Consider the following 16479-nt stretch of genomic DNA (forward strand, 5'->3'; position numbering starts at 1 on the left):
ACAAATTCCTTGTATATATTTTATCCTTGGTCATTAAAGTATTTGTATTTGTATTGTATTGTTTACCCTGTGGGGCTGACATCACTTCTCCCATCTCCTTTACTCCCCGAGAAACTAGAGAGTATCTCTTCTGAGCCTCTTACCCTGCCCACTATCCAGCTGCGGGCTATGCTGTCCCTTATCTGACCGTTACCTTGGCAGTGCCTCTTTGCCCAGTCCCCCAAGGTCTTCCCCACACTCCATTACAGGAAGAGCACGCTCCAGCAGGTTCAGCATCATATGGATGGAAATGAAATTTCCTCTTCCTGAATCAACTGATTTTGCACATTCCTAATTGGACAACCTGCTGTGCTCTGGGAAGTGGGTGGTTCTCGGAGGTGTGGCCCTAGCAGATCTGGAGGACAACATGTTGGTGAAGACTGAACGGGCCCTTTATGGAGTTTCTCTCTGCTACTGTGATAGAAGACATGAGTGGGGAGGATTCTGGAATGGAGCTTCACGGTTGCTGGGAGGGGGAAGAGAGGTTCCAGGGAAAGCGATTGATGTCAGGTCCATCCCAAGAACAGCAGCAAGACAGTCCAGGATCAGTTCAGCTCCTTTATTAGCCTACACCTAATAGACAGAATCTCACCAGACTAATTCTAATCTCCAACAACAGCAACTATAACCATGATGCTCTAGGGAGTGGCCAGTCTCATTCGCTTGACTTTCCCACACTCTGGCTGGGGGCTGAGGAGGTGCTTTCCCTGGGACCTCTCCTCCCCCTCCCGGCAACTTTGAAGCTCCATTCCAGAATCCTCCCCGCTCGTGTCTTCCATCAAAGCTACCCTAGTTTATAATAAACTGATTGAGAGACTACTGTGGAAATAACATATATCCTTGATTTTGTGTAGTGAGCCTCTTCTATTTGGAATACACACAAACACACACATCACCTGCAATGGAATATAATTATTTATTTGTAAGTTATAACAGGCCATTTGGCTGATACATTAGAGGAACCAATAAAGAAAAGGATTTCTTCAGAAAAGAGGCTACAGCAAGTAGGATTTTCTTTCCCTGCTTGTACCCTCTTCTTTTCGGGGGGCTATAATTTTCCTCAAGAAAAATAATGTTAAGGCACGTGAAAACTTCTTCAGAAATTAAAAATGCATTTTTCAAGACGAACCAGATAAACAAATTCTTCCATTCTCTTTCTTAAAAAGGAACTACTTCCCTACTTTTACTGGCATCTACTTACATCTGCTTTTGTGTTCCTCAAAGTCCATGCATGGGGAACAGCGGATGTATAACATCCATTACATATTGAAAAAAAGGAACAGTCCCAGCGATTTACAAAAATAAATGGCATTACAAATTTCTGCTCCTTCAGGAAGACAGAAATTATCCAACATTAATCCTGGGGTTTTAAAAATACTTTCTTCACTTTGCTGGGCCTTCTGTCACTGCTTTCATCCTCCGTAGGATCTTGCAGCACATGACGGTCTCTCTTTTTTAGGAATTTCTTCCCAATGGTTCCTACTAAGGTTTCATACCTGCAAAAAACATTGTAAATGTAAGAGAAACAGTCAAACGTGGTTATAGCCTTTGGGAATGCCACAAAAGGAATCTTATGATCCTCTTCTAAAGCAACTTTCTCCAGTCTGGCACCTCCCAAAATATACTGACTCCAATTCCCAGATTCCTTTTTCTTTTTCATTTTTTTGCTCCAATGACAGAGAGTGAAGACAAGGTTGGGATCTCCATTTCAACTCTCCCAGTCCCCCACTGTTCCATCAGTTCAAATGGGCAGAACTTCAATTAGTTTAGCTTTACAAAAGCCTACTTTTTTGCCCTTACATGTTTTTAAAGAGCCAACACAGAGAAAGGTTGTTGGAGGTTTATGAAATGAAAACAGGGCACACAGCAGCAAGTTTCAGCACCTCCAATAGATAAGAGTTTCCTACCACAATAAAGTACTCTGGAATATGGCAGAAGGAGATGAAATCAATCTTGGAAATGCCTATCAAAAACGATTCGTCACAACAGATACACCAACCTTTCCTAACTCGGTGTGTTTGAACTAGAGCGTGGCGTAAAGGGCCTTACAATTTTTCCAGCAAATTTGCGAGCAGTTTTGGATGGATAACTTCTCCAAACTTTTTCAGACAAGGGCTCTTCAATCAACCCTCCTTAAGAGGAAAGCAATTACTAAAAGGCCACCTGGGAGGAGGTCCGTTCTGACACCTACCCTTGTGATTCAGTTGAAGTATAGGAAGCCTCAGAGGCTGCAGACCATTGGTGAGAAGACTGGGCAATGGTGGTGAGGACATTCATGCACATTTGTTAGTCAAATTGTTGCAAAGTAGAAGTCTACTCTCTTCCCATGAGAATTTCTCTGAAATTACCTTCTCCTCTGAAACATGTACTGCAGCAAACTTCATTTCAATGAATGAGAAGTGGTAGAGGGCAAAAATACAGGGACATTTCTTTGCCCAGTACTGCCTGGAAGCACCATGACCGCGGTAGCTCACACTTCCAGAAATTGCATTGTTCTAGAGAGCATTGAGTTGGTAAAGGCAAGACTAAATGGAACCTCTATTTTAAGGAGCAATACACCACCCAATATTGATGATCAAGATACTTAATGTAGTATATCTGGCTATCCTCCAGCACCCTCTGAAAATCTTGCCCCACCTACTTCTGCGATACAGCCCCACCACCCCATTCAATGTAGTCCCTGACTTTCAAAACATGCCACCCACATGTAAAAGATCTCAGGTCCAAGCCCAGACTTCACTAGTTGGATTTAAGGTAGTTTTCTGAAAGAGCATGATACTAGTCTGGATTAATCAAGAGCAACATTTTCTACTGAAGATATCCAGCTTTTAATTTAAAATCCATCCTTCTGCCTCCAGCTACGGCATCCTGTTTCGCACTCACCCACAGCCAAATGTATTGTATGATTTTGGAATTATTTCTCTAGGAACAACCTATAAATATATCCTCTAAGATTTTTGTTGGCTATAAACTCAATCAAAAAAGAAAGTATTGGGGCCGATGTCTGACTGCGGTAGCCTGGAGAAAGCAAAGCATTTTAATTTTTTTTTTTAATTTTAAAAAAGAACTCACCAGGTCAAAAGCTTATTTCTATTATAAAGTACTCCTTTTCAAACAAGTGTTTTAAACATCAAACGCCTGGCCATTTGGGAGCCTTTCATTTTAGAATGGGGGGGGGACACACATCTTGGCAATGTTTTCTGTGTTATAATGGAGAAGAGTTACCTTCTAGCCATTTCTTCATCTGATACATCAGCTTCCATCGCATTCTTTTCCTCTTTAATGTCTTCTGTCTTGTACCTTGAGTTCATCTGGATCATTAACTTCTGAAAATGAAAAACTGGAATATCACTTTAAGTGTTACGCTCCTTGAAAAAAGTCAAGGAGACAGATTTGGCAAGGATGAGAGAGATGAATGGACAAGGAATGTAGGCATTAAGTACCACAATACTTTCTTTTCAGCTGAAGGACCAAGTTTCATATCACACTGAGCACCACAGAATATTGTTATGGTTAACTGGTTAATGGTGGCATGTTCCTTTGTGGCTTGTAGACCACTAATGCCTTCCCATCCACAGATGGTTACACCCCAATGAGGATGCCCCAAAAATGTTATTGATAATAAATGTATTATAATAAATATGTTAATCTTGATGGATTGAGATGAAAACAGCTCTCAGAGATTTTTTTTTCGCAGATGAACAAGAGACCAAAGCTTCTTATCACACTCTATTTGTTAAACAGTCAATCAATGGCAGAATGTAACACACTAAAAAGTCAATATCCAGAGGTAATGCTGTAATTCAGCTGTCTGGTTAAATTCTCTCCAAACCAAACAACAGTTCTGGAGATATCTCATGTGGTGTCCAAACCCAGAAAATGGTTAATTCAGGAACCAGGTTAAGCATGTTGTGTGAATGAAGCTGATCTGGAGGAGATGCTACTGAACCACCCATAAGTGTTCCCTCCTTTTATACCTAGTGAATTCATCAGAACCAAAAGAAACATCCGTCCATCCACGCCCTCGTGGAGGAGTATGGAGATGGCCTTGAAGGAGATATTCAACAGCTATTAGGTAAACAGCAGCTTAGCCCTGGAAGGGAGGAGGGAGTGGGAACAAAACTCAAGATTGTCCCACCTTGATTCTCTTTGGTATGAGAGGGGGGAAAGAGAATCTCCACCAGGCTTTCAAGAGTCTGGTATAATACCCTGCAACAGTGCAGGATCAAGTTGCCCTAACCTTACTAGAACTGTACAGACTTCAAACACTCCCAGGATATTTAGAGTGATTCAACACTTCCAATAAAATTGGAGCAGCTTCTCTGAACTCAAAAGAGGCCATTGTAAGAGTTCATACCCTGATAATACACAACACTTCACACATATTTTCTCAGTTACCTGTATGAATGCAGGATCATATCTGTCTTTGGGGTTGGGAGCAAGGAACATGGTTAGAAAAAGAGTGTCCTGTCTAAGAATACTTGATTGGCTGTGACATCCTGATTACACAATTCCTTTTGTCTAAACACCAAACACATGCTAAACCTGGTTTTATTTTGCTGGCATGCAAAGCCCTGGCTGTTTGATCCAAGCTTTGAGGTTTTCATGAGCATAGCCTGGGCTAAGCTTTATTTTCCCAAGTCGTTACACTGTGTTTTTTGGGTTCACTGTGTTCATTCATTACAACCCATCTAGCAACAAAGGGCAAGTTATTTGAATCTGGTACAAACTGAATCAGGGACTTCATACATCTTTTGAACCAAGGATGCTACGTTTCTTAACTTTTAACATTTGTAAGTTAATTCCAAAAGGGATGCTCCAGATAATAATACCTCAACTTCAGGATTGAACCCTTTAAAGGACATTCTTCCATACCGAAGGTCTTCACACATCACAAAGCTTCTTTCCTCTATTATAAGGCTCCTATAAAGAAATCATTGTTTTAAAAAGAGGATCAGACAAGCAACTTGAGCTTAGTCCACATCTTGGCGGGAAGTAAGAAAGCTATAGCTTGCTCTCCAATTTCAGAGGGCAATTCTGTCTTTTATCTTCCAATCTGCTCCCGCTCGTGCCAAGACCACAATGCAGCAAACTTACTCCTTTTCTTTCAGTTCTGGTAGATCCAGAAACCAATGTTCCTCGCTGATTATCTTCTTTTCCTCCTCCTCAAGTTGTTTTTTGGTTTCCGAATCCAAGCCCCTTTGCATGAACTGAAAGACAAGACACAAAGGGAGAGCTTTTGTGTGGGTTTTGTCGTTATTGCTCATTCACGTGACGGATCCTTGGAAGAGAAAGGGAGCATGCACACAGTGACGTCCTAAAACCGCCACAGGACTTTCCTTTTTCCCAAAGAAATCTGGGCCATGTCACACCTGTTTGGAGAAGAAGCGAAAGTGAAAAGGAAGGAGGAAGGATGCCAATTAAAGGCAAGGAATCTCTTACGTGTTCAATTAAAATTCTTGGTGGATGTATTTTTTTCCCAAAAATATCCAGTTAACAGTTGCTATAATCACCTTAAAAAAAAAAACAGCACACAAAATCCTTGCGATAAAAATACGTAGCTACTGATTTGAACAGCTGCAAGGCAAGGGAAAAAAAAGATTACCAATGAAGATTTGTTTGTGCTTCCAGGAGTGAGCCTAAACTGGGGCAGGGAGGAGGCAGCATATCAAGCAGTGAAAAAAGAAATACTGCCCTTCTAACTGCTCCCATCCAGGTGTGATCCAACAGGAGCCTTGGGCTACCTCTGCTTTTGGCACAATGCGCCATTTCAAGGGAATGGAGCCGGGGCGAGTAATCAGCACGAGGAGGACGAAGCCAGAAATGAGCAGAAGGCTACTGCTCATTTTCATACCATTTGCATACCGGTTGGAGTGGAAAACAGGCAGTCGTTCCTGCCGTGCTGAACATTACCCCCTATCCAGAAGGGGCTCTGTTGTGCTTCTCAAGGGAGGGCTGTGCCAAACAAGGTTAAGTTAAAACAAATGTCTTTTAACTCATGCTGGACTGTAACGAAATCAACGGTAAGAAAAATGAGAAATGAGCGGAGATTGTGGAAGAAAGATTGGGTTTCCGGATGATGATCGTGACTTAGAAACATCAGTTAGGGAGTATCTTTGGTTCTGCAACCAAGTTTCAGCTTTCCTGGCAGAAACGGCTTGTAGCTTTACACACAAACACACACAAACACACACTGTAAAGAAGCCCTTTCTTCAAAGTGTTGGAATTTGTATTCACCAGGGATGTCTGGCTCTCTCTCTCAGGAAGACAGCAGAATGTAGCCCCGGGTGCAAGCCAGTTTGTTGATCGTGTTTAATGTCCCACAAAGGGAACCGTTTTCCACTTTGATGCAATTGTGGATATGTGTGTGTTTGGGGTGGGGTGGGGCCAGATCCTGTAGCTAGTAAATTAGGGGTTGCTGATTTTGTTTCTTGAAATACCTGGTGCTCACACAGAACTCCCACAAGCCTGGAATGAATCCGCTAATCTTTGCTACGTCCAAATAAAATTTTGAAAGGCATGCATAGGAAGAACCTTTCGACGAACTGCGAGTCTCCGAGGGAAGCTCTGTAATGTATTCAAATATAGCCATCACTGAGCCTGAAGGAAGAACAGACTAACAGAAGCCCCATATGTCTGGCATACATACAGAATGGGGCTGCCATTACCTTCTTGTAGAATTTATTTAGACACACATTTATTTCAACAGATGTCACTGCTTACTTCAAAAGCCTCGGCGTGATTGACGGTGCAACAGAAGTAAAACCACCGTAAAGAATAAGAATCACAGACAGACATAATTACAGAAGTTCCTAACCCAGTGTTTCTCAACCTTTGTGTGGACTGCAACTCCCAGAATTCCCCAGCCAGCACATGCTGGCTGGGGAATTCTGGGAGTTGAAGTCCACACATCTTAAAGTTGCTAAGGTTGGGAAACACTGTCCTAAACTATGCAGGGACTTCAACATAGTTGCAAGTCTACGCAACCTATTTCTTCCTGTTAGTAGTAGGGCTGATGCATTTTAAAAGCAGCTCCATGTAAAGCACATTGTGGTACTCTACTGGCGAAAGAAATTGGGTGGCCTATAAATCTAATAAAACAGACGCATAAAAGTTCTGAGGGCGTAAACCGTAAGGGCTTCCTGGTCCAACAAGGCCAGCCACAAAGCTGGGTGAAGGCCCTCCTTGTCACTACCTCCACCTGCGTGACTGGCAGTAGCCCAGAGTCCAGGAGGATCTCCGAATCCTAGATCTGCTCCTTCAGGGGGAATGTGACTCAGAGTTGAGATTGATCATCTATAACCAGCAACGCTATCTTGTAGGGATTTAATTGGAGCCTGTTTGGACTCATCCAGTCTTGCACAGACATTGGGTGAGAATCTCCACCAGGGTTGGTGATATACAGGTAGTCCTCTATTTAGGACCACAATTGGGACTGGAACATCCATCACTAAGCGATGCGGTCATTAACTGAGCCTCACCCAATTTTATGACTTTCTGCCACATTTGTTTAGCAAATCATGTGGTCGTTAAGCGAATCTGGCTTCCTCGTTGACTTTGTTTGTCGGAAGCCCCCTGGGAAGATTGCAAATGGCAATGAAGTGCCTGAATTTTGATCACGTGGCCACAGGGACGCTGTGACAGTCATAAATGCAAGGACTGGTCATGAGTCACTTTTTTCAGCACCGCTGTAACTTTGAATGGTCATTAAACAAGTGGTCGTAAGTCGAGGACTACCTGTACAACCCTGTGTATCATCAGCATAGGGATGATTGTGTCATCAAGTCAGTGTTGACTCTTAGTGACCACACAGACCTTCTCCAGGATGATCTGCCCCCAATCTGGCCTTTTAGGTGTTCTAACTGTGTAGCTGTCACTGCTGTAATCAAATGCTGGCCTTCTTCTTCTTCTCTTTCTATCTTGCCTAGCCTTCTAGATTTCTTCAAACTGACAAATGACCTTTCCTAGTGGTTTCACGTAGATATTAAATAGCACAGTTGAAAAAGCTGAGTTCCGTGGCATACACAGCAGAGTGTCCATTTCTTTCACTGTTCTTCCCCAAGCACACTAACAGGAACCATCTACTCAGGGAGGAGTGACAGCATCTTTGCAATATTTTCAACTTCCCGGTCTACTCTATAGCCCTGGAAATCATTGGCAGACCACCATCCAAGATGCTACCACTTCTTGAGAACCTTAATCTAAATTTCCAGAAATATGCTTATTTGTGAGTCATATTGGGTGCTCTGATTGCTTTTAGAAAGCCTGCACTTTCTGAACAAAGGCACATTGGCCATTAAACAGTGGCTTGTTTTAAGCTTACTGTATTACCCACAGGGGGCTTCTGGGAGCTATGAAGCAGAGTGTCTTCAAGCTTTATTTATAGCAGAGAGCTCTGAACGTGGTGTGGGAAGTCAGAGCTAGCTCTTTTCTTCTAGCCTTGGAGGACATTTTCCCCTGAACCTTTGGGGAGGGCCAAAAACAGGGATGGTGGTAGTTACAAGGTGAATCTCTTGTACCCAACAGCCCTTCTTGGCCCAGTATTGATCAGTGCAGTATCTATTTTGTTTCAGCTGCTGAGATAAAGCACTTCACCTGGAGACATTGTAGGAGCAGAGGCGTGATAGCCTCTGATAGCCAAAAATCAGAAGAACAAACTTTAGTAAAAAGCACAGGCTTTTGTGAACTACAGCTCACTTCATCAGATGCGTGCCTCTGTCGCTCCCAAAAGCTTATGCTTTTTAATGAAATGTGTTAGTCTGAAAAGGTGCTAGCAGAATCCTCCTGATTTTTCCATGGGGAGAGAAACCCTTGAGAAACGCACACACATACACACGCAGGCAGGGATGATGGAAAGGTGCATATGATATGACCATAAAGAGGAGAAGCAACACTGCTGTGCAAATCTTCAAGGTAAAGCGGCTGATGTCAACAGAATTACACAGCATAACCTGGCCTGGGGAAACTAACACATTGATCCCGGCTACCCAGAAGACCCATTGATCCGACAGAGTTAAATTCACTTCCATGGAAGAAGGATTAGGGTTGCAATCTTGAGCAAGTCCCCTTGAGAGTGCTAATTCTGAGCAGTTGTGCCGCAGAAGATAGCCGCCCAACCTTTTGTCAACCCACGGATCATTCTGCAGACAACCCCTTTTAAATCGCTTTCAGATGTACCGCAAGCCTCCGAACAAAGTTGACTGCTCCGGGGCTGAGAAGGAAGAGCAAAATAAATAAATGGTGGGTTTTATTTCTGTTTGTTTTTCTTAAATCCTGCTTGGCCTTTTTTTTTTAAACTTAACAGCAGCCTCCAAGATGGAGATAAAAAGTAATGGCATCGACATAAACTTGAAGCAAACAAACCATGAAGGCCCGGCTATATTGAGTTATAAATATTTAATGAATATTTATATTTTTAAAAATTAATGGCAATCCGGCTCGGATGTTCTTCTCTGAAAAAGGGAGCCATCATCAATCACCACCGTTGCGTTCTTCGACTGAATTATGTGTTACATTACAGAACAGGAGCGGAGTTCATTAGGCACTGAGCCGAGACTAATTCCACTTTGGATTCAACACCGGATTCACAGATCCAAGGGCAACTGCTAGGTCAGTGTGATATTAATACACCCTATCCCCACTGCCCCCATACACCCCCAGTAGCAATATAGCTATATTGATGAGTTGGAGAAGAGGGGAATGACAGGTATATTTACACCAGTTTACCCATGGCTGGCTGGGGAATTCTGGGAGTTGAAGTCCACACATCTTCAAGTTGCTAAGATTGAGAAACACTCATTTACACTGTCGCAAGATCTGGCCATTAGCAGCCAATGAAAAGCTCATACCAACCTAAGGATGACCTCCAGTTTGCAGATCGCCAATGAACTAAAAAAAAACTGCAAGAAAGAAAAAAGAAATGGCCTGTACCCTCCATGGGTCATTTTAAATCCAGAACCAACCACCTGTTTCCACAGGTGACTATGCAGAGACTGCTGTAGCTATTCAGGTCCCTGGAAAACTTGAGTACGTGGCTGAGAAACCTTCAGAAAGGTTTCTGGATCGTAACGTCTAACATGATGCAAAGGGGAAATTGTTAAATATGTAACTAGGGAGGAATCAAATCAGGTTAAATGAAGAGAGGGGGAGGGAGGAACTGACAGAGGTCATGACATCATAGTGAAAAAGGTGTTTTATAGCATTTTTGCCTTGATGTCATGACCCCTGTGGCTTATTTGTAATGTCATTGTAGCTTTTCCTGGACGCCTGCACAAATTTCAAGTATTTCCAGTTTAAAGGAAACAGAAAGTAGACAGACAGTTCCTGAGACTGCAGGCATACAGTTCATGTTTCTGAAGATGGTACAACCAAATCATTAGTGCAGCATACTAGGTTAATTTTAATTTGGCTTAGGACATGATGTGAAGCCAGCCCGCTTGTTAATTTATGGTTGAATGCACAGTCAACTGAACATGAGTCAATTTGCTAACCGTATTCTACAAATATCACCTCCCAGTCCAAGCCACAAGAATGCAAAGTATAATGTTGCCTCTTCTCCAATGGCTTCCAAGCTGTGGGGCTGGGCATCTAGAAGGGTGTGTTTTGAACTGTCAGGGAGGGACAGGAGTAAGAAATAGGCAATATTTTATTTCCTCATCAGTCAAGGTCTAGGTATATAGATCAATGGAAGGTGGAGGTGGTCTGCAAAAAATAAAAATTGTAGGATGGAGGTCTTCTCTTCTGGGTTCCCGCTGGACATACCCTCTTCCTGAGTGCTCTAATCACCCACACTGTTATGTAGGAAACATCCAGCTTTAAAAGTGAACTGAACTGTCTACTCTTTGCTCCATCTACCTTTATGTCCCTCCCTCCTGGCCTTCTGATGTCTGCCCCCTTCTTCCAAATGACTTGACACAACAAAGGACCATTGAAGAAAAAAACAGAGCTTAAAGATCTACATGCAAACCCATGTCTTCTGATCTCCCACGACTCCTCAAAAGTGCATTTTCACAAAATTCGGAGAAGACATGGATTCTGGGCCTGTTTATTTCTTTGGCCTAACTCTGCCATGGAGACTCAAAGAAGTAATCGTTCAAGGCAGTGGTGATCACCTATAAACGCCTTCATGACAAAGGGCTGGGCTACTGGCAGGACTGCCTGCCTCCAACGGTCTCTCCTCATCCTGGGAGATCTGGGTCCCTTCTTCAAAACAGTGTTTGGGGACCCAGAGAATGTGGGACCCAGAGAACGTGCCTTCTCCTATGGAGTGTCCTCCCATCCTCTCTCTGGGTTCAGACGACCCTGATTCTTCTGCAAGGCTTTGAAGACTGGGCTCTACCCTGGAGCACTGGGCCAGATCATGGGACGAGCCCATGTAGAATATAAAACATCCAAATGAGATTGACGTTGGTTGGTCTTGGTTATTATTTCAAGCTATTTCATTATCCTGTGTTTTTTTTTAACGTTACAAAGCGTTACTACATTATTTTATACTGTATTGCATTTTTTATCCCTGGTTTTCATGCTTTTCTTTAATTAGGCAAAACCAACAGAAAAGCAAAAACAGAGAAAAGAGAAAGGGATACATAAAATTCATACCAGAGCAAAGGCTGAAGTGAAAATGTATTTAACAAAATTAAAGACAAAACAAACCAAAAAAGTGAAAAAAAAATAGGAAAAAGCATTCTAGTACCTCCCCTCTTTTCTTCTCCCAACTAATAGCTACTTAAATATTTTTACACTGTGCCTTGGATCTCTGTGATTATTGCTCACCTCTACTTGGATCAGTTTTTTTGAAATAGTTTCAGTGTCTTGGCTGGCCTTGCTATGCCATTTTCACGCTTTTTTGAACTGGAAGTTGCCAAGAGTCCTTCTTGCCACGAGAATGTATTAAGCAAACAAATAAATAAGCAGCAAAGGGAAAAGCAGAAAGCATGAAAGAGATTTCCAAAGGCCCAGAGAAACGTTTGCTGGAACTAAGTATTAAAGGACTGAGTATTAAAGACATATTTGCATGGCAACATCACCTTGCAAGTCCAAGAACAGTGTTTCTCCACGTTGGCTGCTTTAAGATGGGTGGACTTCAACTCCCAGAATTCCCCAGCCAGCCAAGCTGGCTGGGGAATTCTGGGAGTTGAAGTCCACCCATCTTAAAGCAGCCAACGTGGAGAAACCCTGGCTTAAAAAGATGAATCCACCCCACAGCACTCATTTGAGGGTGCAAAGAATAAAATGTTAGGTAGGCAGGCTTAATAGCGTGCATTCCCCCTCTTGCAAATGTATGACAGAATTGCAGGCTTGCAAGCATGCACAGAGTGCCTTCCTTTCACTCTTGAGAAACCCAGGCGCGCAAAAGCTGATTAGTGCTGGGAGGGGAAAGTCGCATTCAGATGGAAGCTTTCCATTTCTACCAGCATCTTTGCCCAGGATCCACGGTTCAATTCCTTAAGATAAAGAAGATTAAACAGCAGCATTTCTAGGTCTGAGCATGCGCAGAGGGCCCGTTTCGCCAGGGCAGCGGACTTCGCCACGCGCTCAGCCCGAAGCGCCTCGGCTCCGTTCGAACTGCCTGCGAGGCCCCTCGGCTTTCCTCCCGCCCACCTCCGAAGCTATTCGGCCGCATTCGGCTCCACGCCTCTCGGCTCCAATCGGCGGGTCTTCGCCCGTTCGTCGCGAGCCGAAGCCGCTCGGCTCGCCTTCGCCTGCCTCCAGGAACCGTTCGGGAAGAGTCGCAGTGGCCCCTCCCTTTTCCGAACCCCTTCGCCTCAGTTCGCACGCAGAGTCCCTTCAAAAGTCTCCTACCTTCATGCGGAGAAGGTTCTTGGACAGTTTGCTTTTCACGTCCCGAGCCATGGCGACACCAAGCCAGAATCCCCCAAACCGCCGTGCCTTTTACGGTTTCTGTCGCTTACCGGGCCGCGATTCCACGTCGTGAAACCGCCACCTTGTGCTGGTAGCTGAGCATGCGCGGTGGCCGACGCATGCTCAGTAGTAGCCGGTGAAGCCGCCCCCTGCCTCATACCCTTACTTCCTTCCCTCTTTACGTAAAGCGAGAATGAGACTATTTTTAAAGGCATGTCAAATGCAGAGTGCTGAAATGAAAAATGTTCCCAGAAGGGTTAAAAAAGAAGTTTGCAAGAAAGAGAGGCAGAACAGGCACGTATGGAGCATACTCAGTATCTCCAAGTCATGCCAAATGCGTACCCTTCCTTATTAGCTGTCAACCGCACGTAATAAATGCTGTCATATGTCAGATGAAAAAGCTATTTAATACAATTTAAAAAAAAATCCACCAGATGTGCACAGGAAGAACACCTGTAGGGTATATAGCCAATGATCTTCCTTCTGTAGGTCCCAACCGCTTGGCACCCACAGATAGACTGCTGCTACATGTGGAGTATCTACAGGGATAATAGTATTTCACAAACTAATCCCATGGAAAGACCTTTTTTTCCCCCATGGGAGCCAGATGCATATAGAAGTGTTCTGGGTGGAATGAATTTTATTAAACACGAATAAAACAGAATGCCTTTCTTGAGCAAAGGAAACAGCTTGTATAAATTCGCAACCGGCAGGTGCCTGATCGTGCATTTAATAAGAGACACCCTAAGGGATATACCACATGGCTCCCGCCTTATCCCCCGAGAACTTTCAACTTTATCCAGCCCTTGATTTAGGGAATGCATCATAGACGTTGACATGAAATGATCAGAAAAGAAACACTGATGTACAGTATGTTGACTCATCAAATATTCCGTAACGTTTCCAAGTTCATAGAAACTTCAGCTACGCTTGGGGTAGAAAGATGGGTTAGTGGATTATCCTTGGAGTAGGTCCCCCCCCCCAAAAAAAAAACCCCAGCCCTTGTAGGTTTCTTTCTGTCTGGGACTGCCCTTGATCCGGGCACATGACCCTGATACCAAACTTCAACTATTTAGTGGTAATCATTAGTAACGCGCTGAGAACAAATAGTTGCAAAAACCTGGAGAATATCTGATTGGGAAGTGATGCTGTGAATAACAAATAAGCCTTTAATCAGCCCAGTCTTACCACGGGATGAGCTAATTGCTCTAAGAGGAAGCTAGGCAGATCCAGAAAAGTGCTCTGATGGTCTATGCAGAGGCTGAATTTAGCCGTTCGCTCTCAAGTCGCAGAGCCATAAGCGTGGCCAAAGATTTTGGAAGGTTGTGGTCCCGGTCATCCGCTTCGTCCGAAAAATAGGCTTCACCTGATTCAGAAAGGACCCAGTGGGTCTGCCTTTCCGAAGAGATTAGCGGACAGAAGAGGGACAATGGATATTTTGGAATAAATGAATGGTTCACGTATGAGCCATAAAGGAAGGATTGTAGGGCGGCGTCTCGAGATGGGGGAGGGAGGTTACAGTGGGGAAAAGTGGTCCTGCAAAATTCCAGATGTTCCAGATGGGGTCCCAATGCCTATCCCAGACAGGTTATGAATCGTGGCTACCAAGTTGCCCGTAGATCACCCATAGCTACCTCTACGCCAGTGTTGTCCAAACTTGGCCACTTTAAGATGAGTGGACTTCAACTCCCAGAATTCCCCAGCCAGCATGGCTGGCTGGGGAATTCTGGGAGTTGAAGTCCACTCATCTTAAAGTGGCCAAGTTTGGACAACACTGCTCTACGCCAAGCCGCAGATGTGAACAATGATGGCTTGGCATCCGTCCCTTGAATGCCAGCTCATCCTGTGTACCGAATGAAAGTTCCCTATGGCAAGCCAGGCAGCCGTGCACATCCAGGCCGCACGCTGCATTTCCATCTGAATTAGCAGACCCCTGCGTCAGTTGCATGTTTCCCATCGCAGGGGCACTCTTCCCCCCCCACAGGGCTTTGATCCTGCACAAAACCCACATCGAATTACAATCGTTTATCCCGAACAGCTTACAGAGATCCAAAAAGCAGGTATTGGGGAAAAAGTTTCCGTCTCCTAGGAGAATCTAAAACGTGGGGGGGGGGGTGTCCTCTCAGGTTCACGGCTCCTGCTTGAAGAGAAAGTGGCCACCGTGGCTAGGAGGGCCTTTGCACAAATCCATCTTGTGGGCCGACTGGACCCATTCCTGGATCTGGGGGTAGCTGTTCCTGGTCACTCGGACTTAATCACCTCCTGGTTAGACTACTACGATGCGCTCTACATGGGGCTGCCTTTGAAGAGCATTCAGAAGTTGCAGCTGGTCCAGAATGCCGTGGCCCAGGCAGTATTGGGGCCACCACCAAACACCCAGGTCACATCTCTCCTCTGCAAGCTGCACTGGGTCCCAGTGGTCTTCCAGGGGCAATGCAACATGCTGATTGTCACCTATAAAGACCTCTATGGCATGGGGCCAGGTTATTCGCGGGACCACCTGTCTCCCTCAATTTCTGTCCATCCCACCTGTGATGGAATGGAATGATGAAGGCCAGGCTCAGGGAGATAAACATTTTCTTAGCTCGCCAGAACCACGTGGGAGGAACAAGAGGATGAGACTGGCACCTCCCTGAGGAATTCACACTGTTGTGGCTGGAGGACTTTGGGAACTGGGGTTTCAGTCTGGGAAGATGTTTGCTAGAGGTTGTAGCTAATAAACATAGCTGGACTGAATTGGCATTGTCTCTTGGAGTTCCTTGGGCTAGGCCTGACATCAATCTTCCAAGACTAAAACCCCAGCTCCCAAAGTCCTCCAGCCACAACAGTGTGAATTCCTCAGGGAGGTGCCAGTCACATCCTCTTGTTCCTCCCACGCGGTTCTGGCGAGCTAAGAAAATGTTTATCTCCCTGAGCCTGGCCTTCATCATTCCATTCCATCGGATCCAACAGGGTAGACGTGCTTGGAAGGCCTTCCCTGAAGCAATATCTTCCTTGCTGCATCACTGCCCTAGGGAAACCTTTCTCCCCAAGATTTAAATGGTCCTGACCCTGTTCCAAAAAGCTTTAAAAACCTGGATACTCCTTCAGGCATTGGGCCAGGATGTTAGGTGAGGCTGGCTGTACAGTTGTAGGCTGTAAGTATTTTGGAGGATCTCTGCTGCTTTGCAGTAACATTCTTTTTGGGGTGGCGTTTATTTGAATGTTGGGGTTTCATTGTTATGGTTTTCATTATTGTTGGCTACCCAGAGTTGGACAGGCAAAAATCACGGTCCTCATCCAGTAACAGGATGGAAAGATGGTTGGATGGACGAGGAACGATTCCACAGATGGATGGATGGATGGATGGATGGATGGATGGATGGATAAACGGTCCTTGTTACATTTCCTTCGTTCCTCATTTCCTCGTTCTTTCCCCCTGCCTTTTGTCAAATGCTCTTTTTCAGATTTAGAGTATAAATTCCACTCCTTCTTTCCTGCTTGGTTTCAGCCAATCTGGAAGCATTCAGGCCATCCAAGGATATTGTGAAAGTAATAAACCCTAGCAATATGAAAAGGAAAAAAAAATCTGATTCAGAG

At 44.4% G+C, this 16479-nt stretch overlaps 1 protein-coding gene across 1 annotated transcript; it reads right to left on the minus strand.

Moving 5' to 3' along the window:
• Positions 1–936: 936 nt before the first annotated feature.
• On the minus strand, positions 937–13011 carry MPHOSPH6 (M-phase phosphoprotein 6). The gene is made up of 5 exons (XM_007433085.3): positions 12841–13011; positions 5137–5249; positions 4872–4962; positions 3265–3365; positions 937–1535 (listed from the first exon to the last, which is right to left on the minus strand). The coding sequence occupies exons 1-5, from the start codon at positions 12889–12891 to the stop codon at positions 1394–1396; spliced, it is 498 nt and encodes a 165-aa protein (XP_007433147.1). The 5' UTR covers positions 12892–13011; the 3' UTR covers positions 937–1393.
• Positions 13012–16479: the final 3468 nt, after the last annotated feature.

This window comes from Python bivittatus, unplaced genomic scaffold (genome assembly GCF_059951505.1).
Source record: "Python bivittatus isolate LINGU-HERP-01145 unplaced genomic scaffold, Pbiv_v1 ctg000190_np1212, whole genome shotgun sequence".
Lineage (NCBI taxonomy): Eukaryota > Metazoa > Chordata > Lepidosauria > Squamata > Pythonidae > Python > Python bivittatus.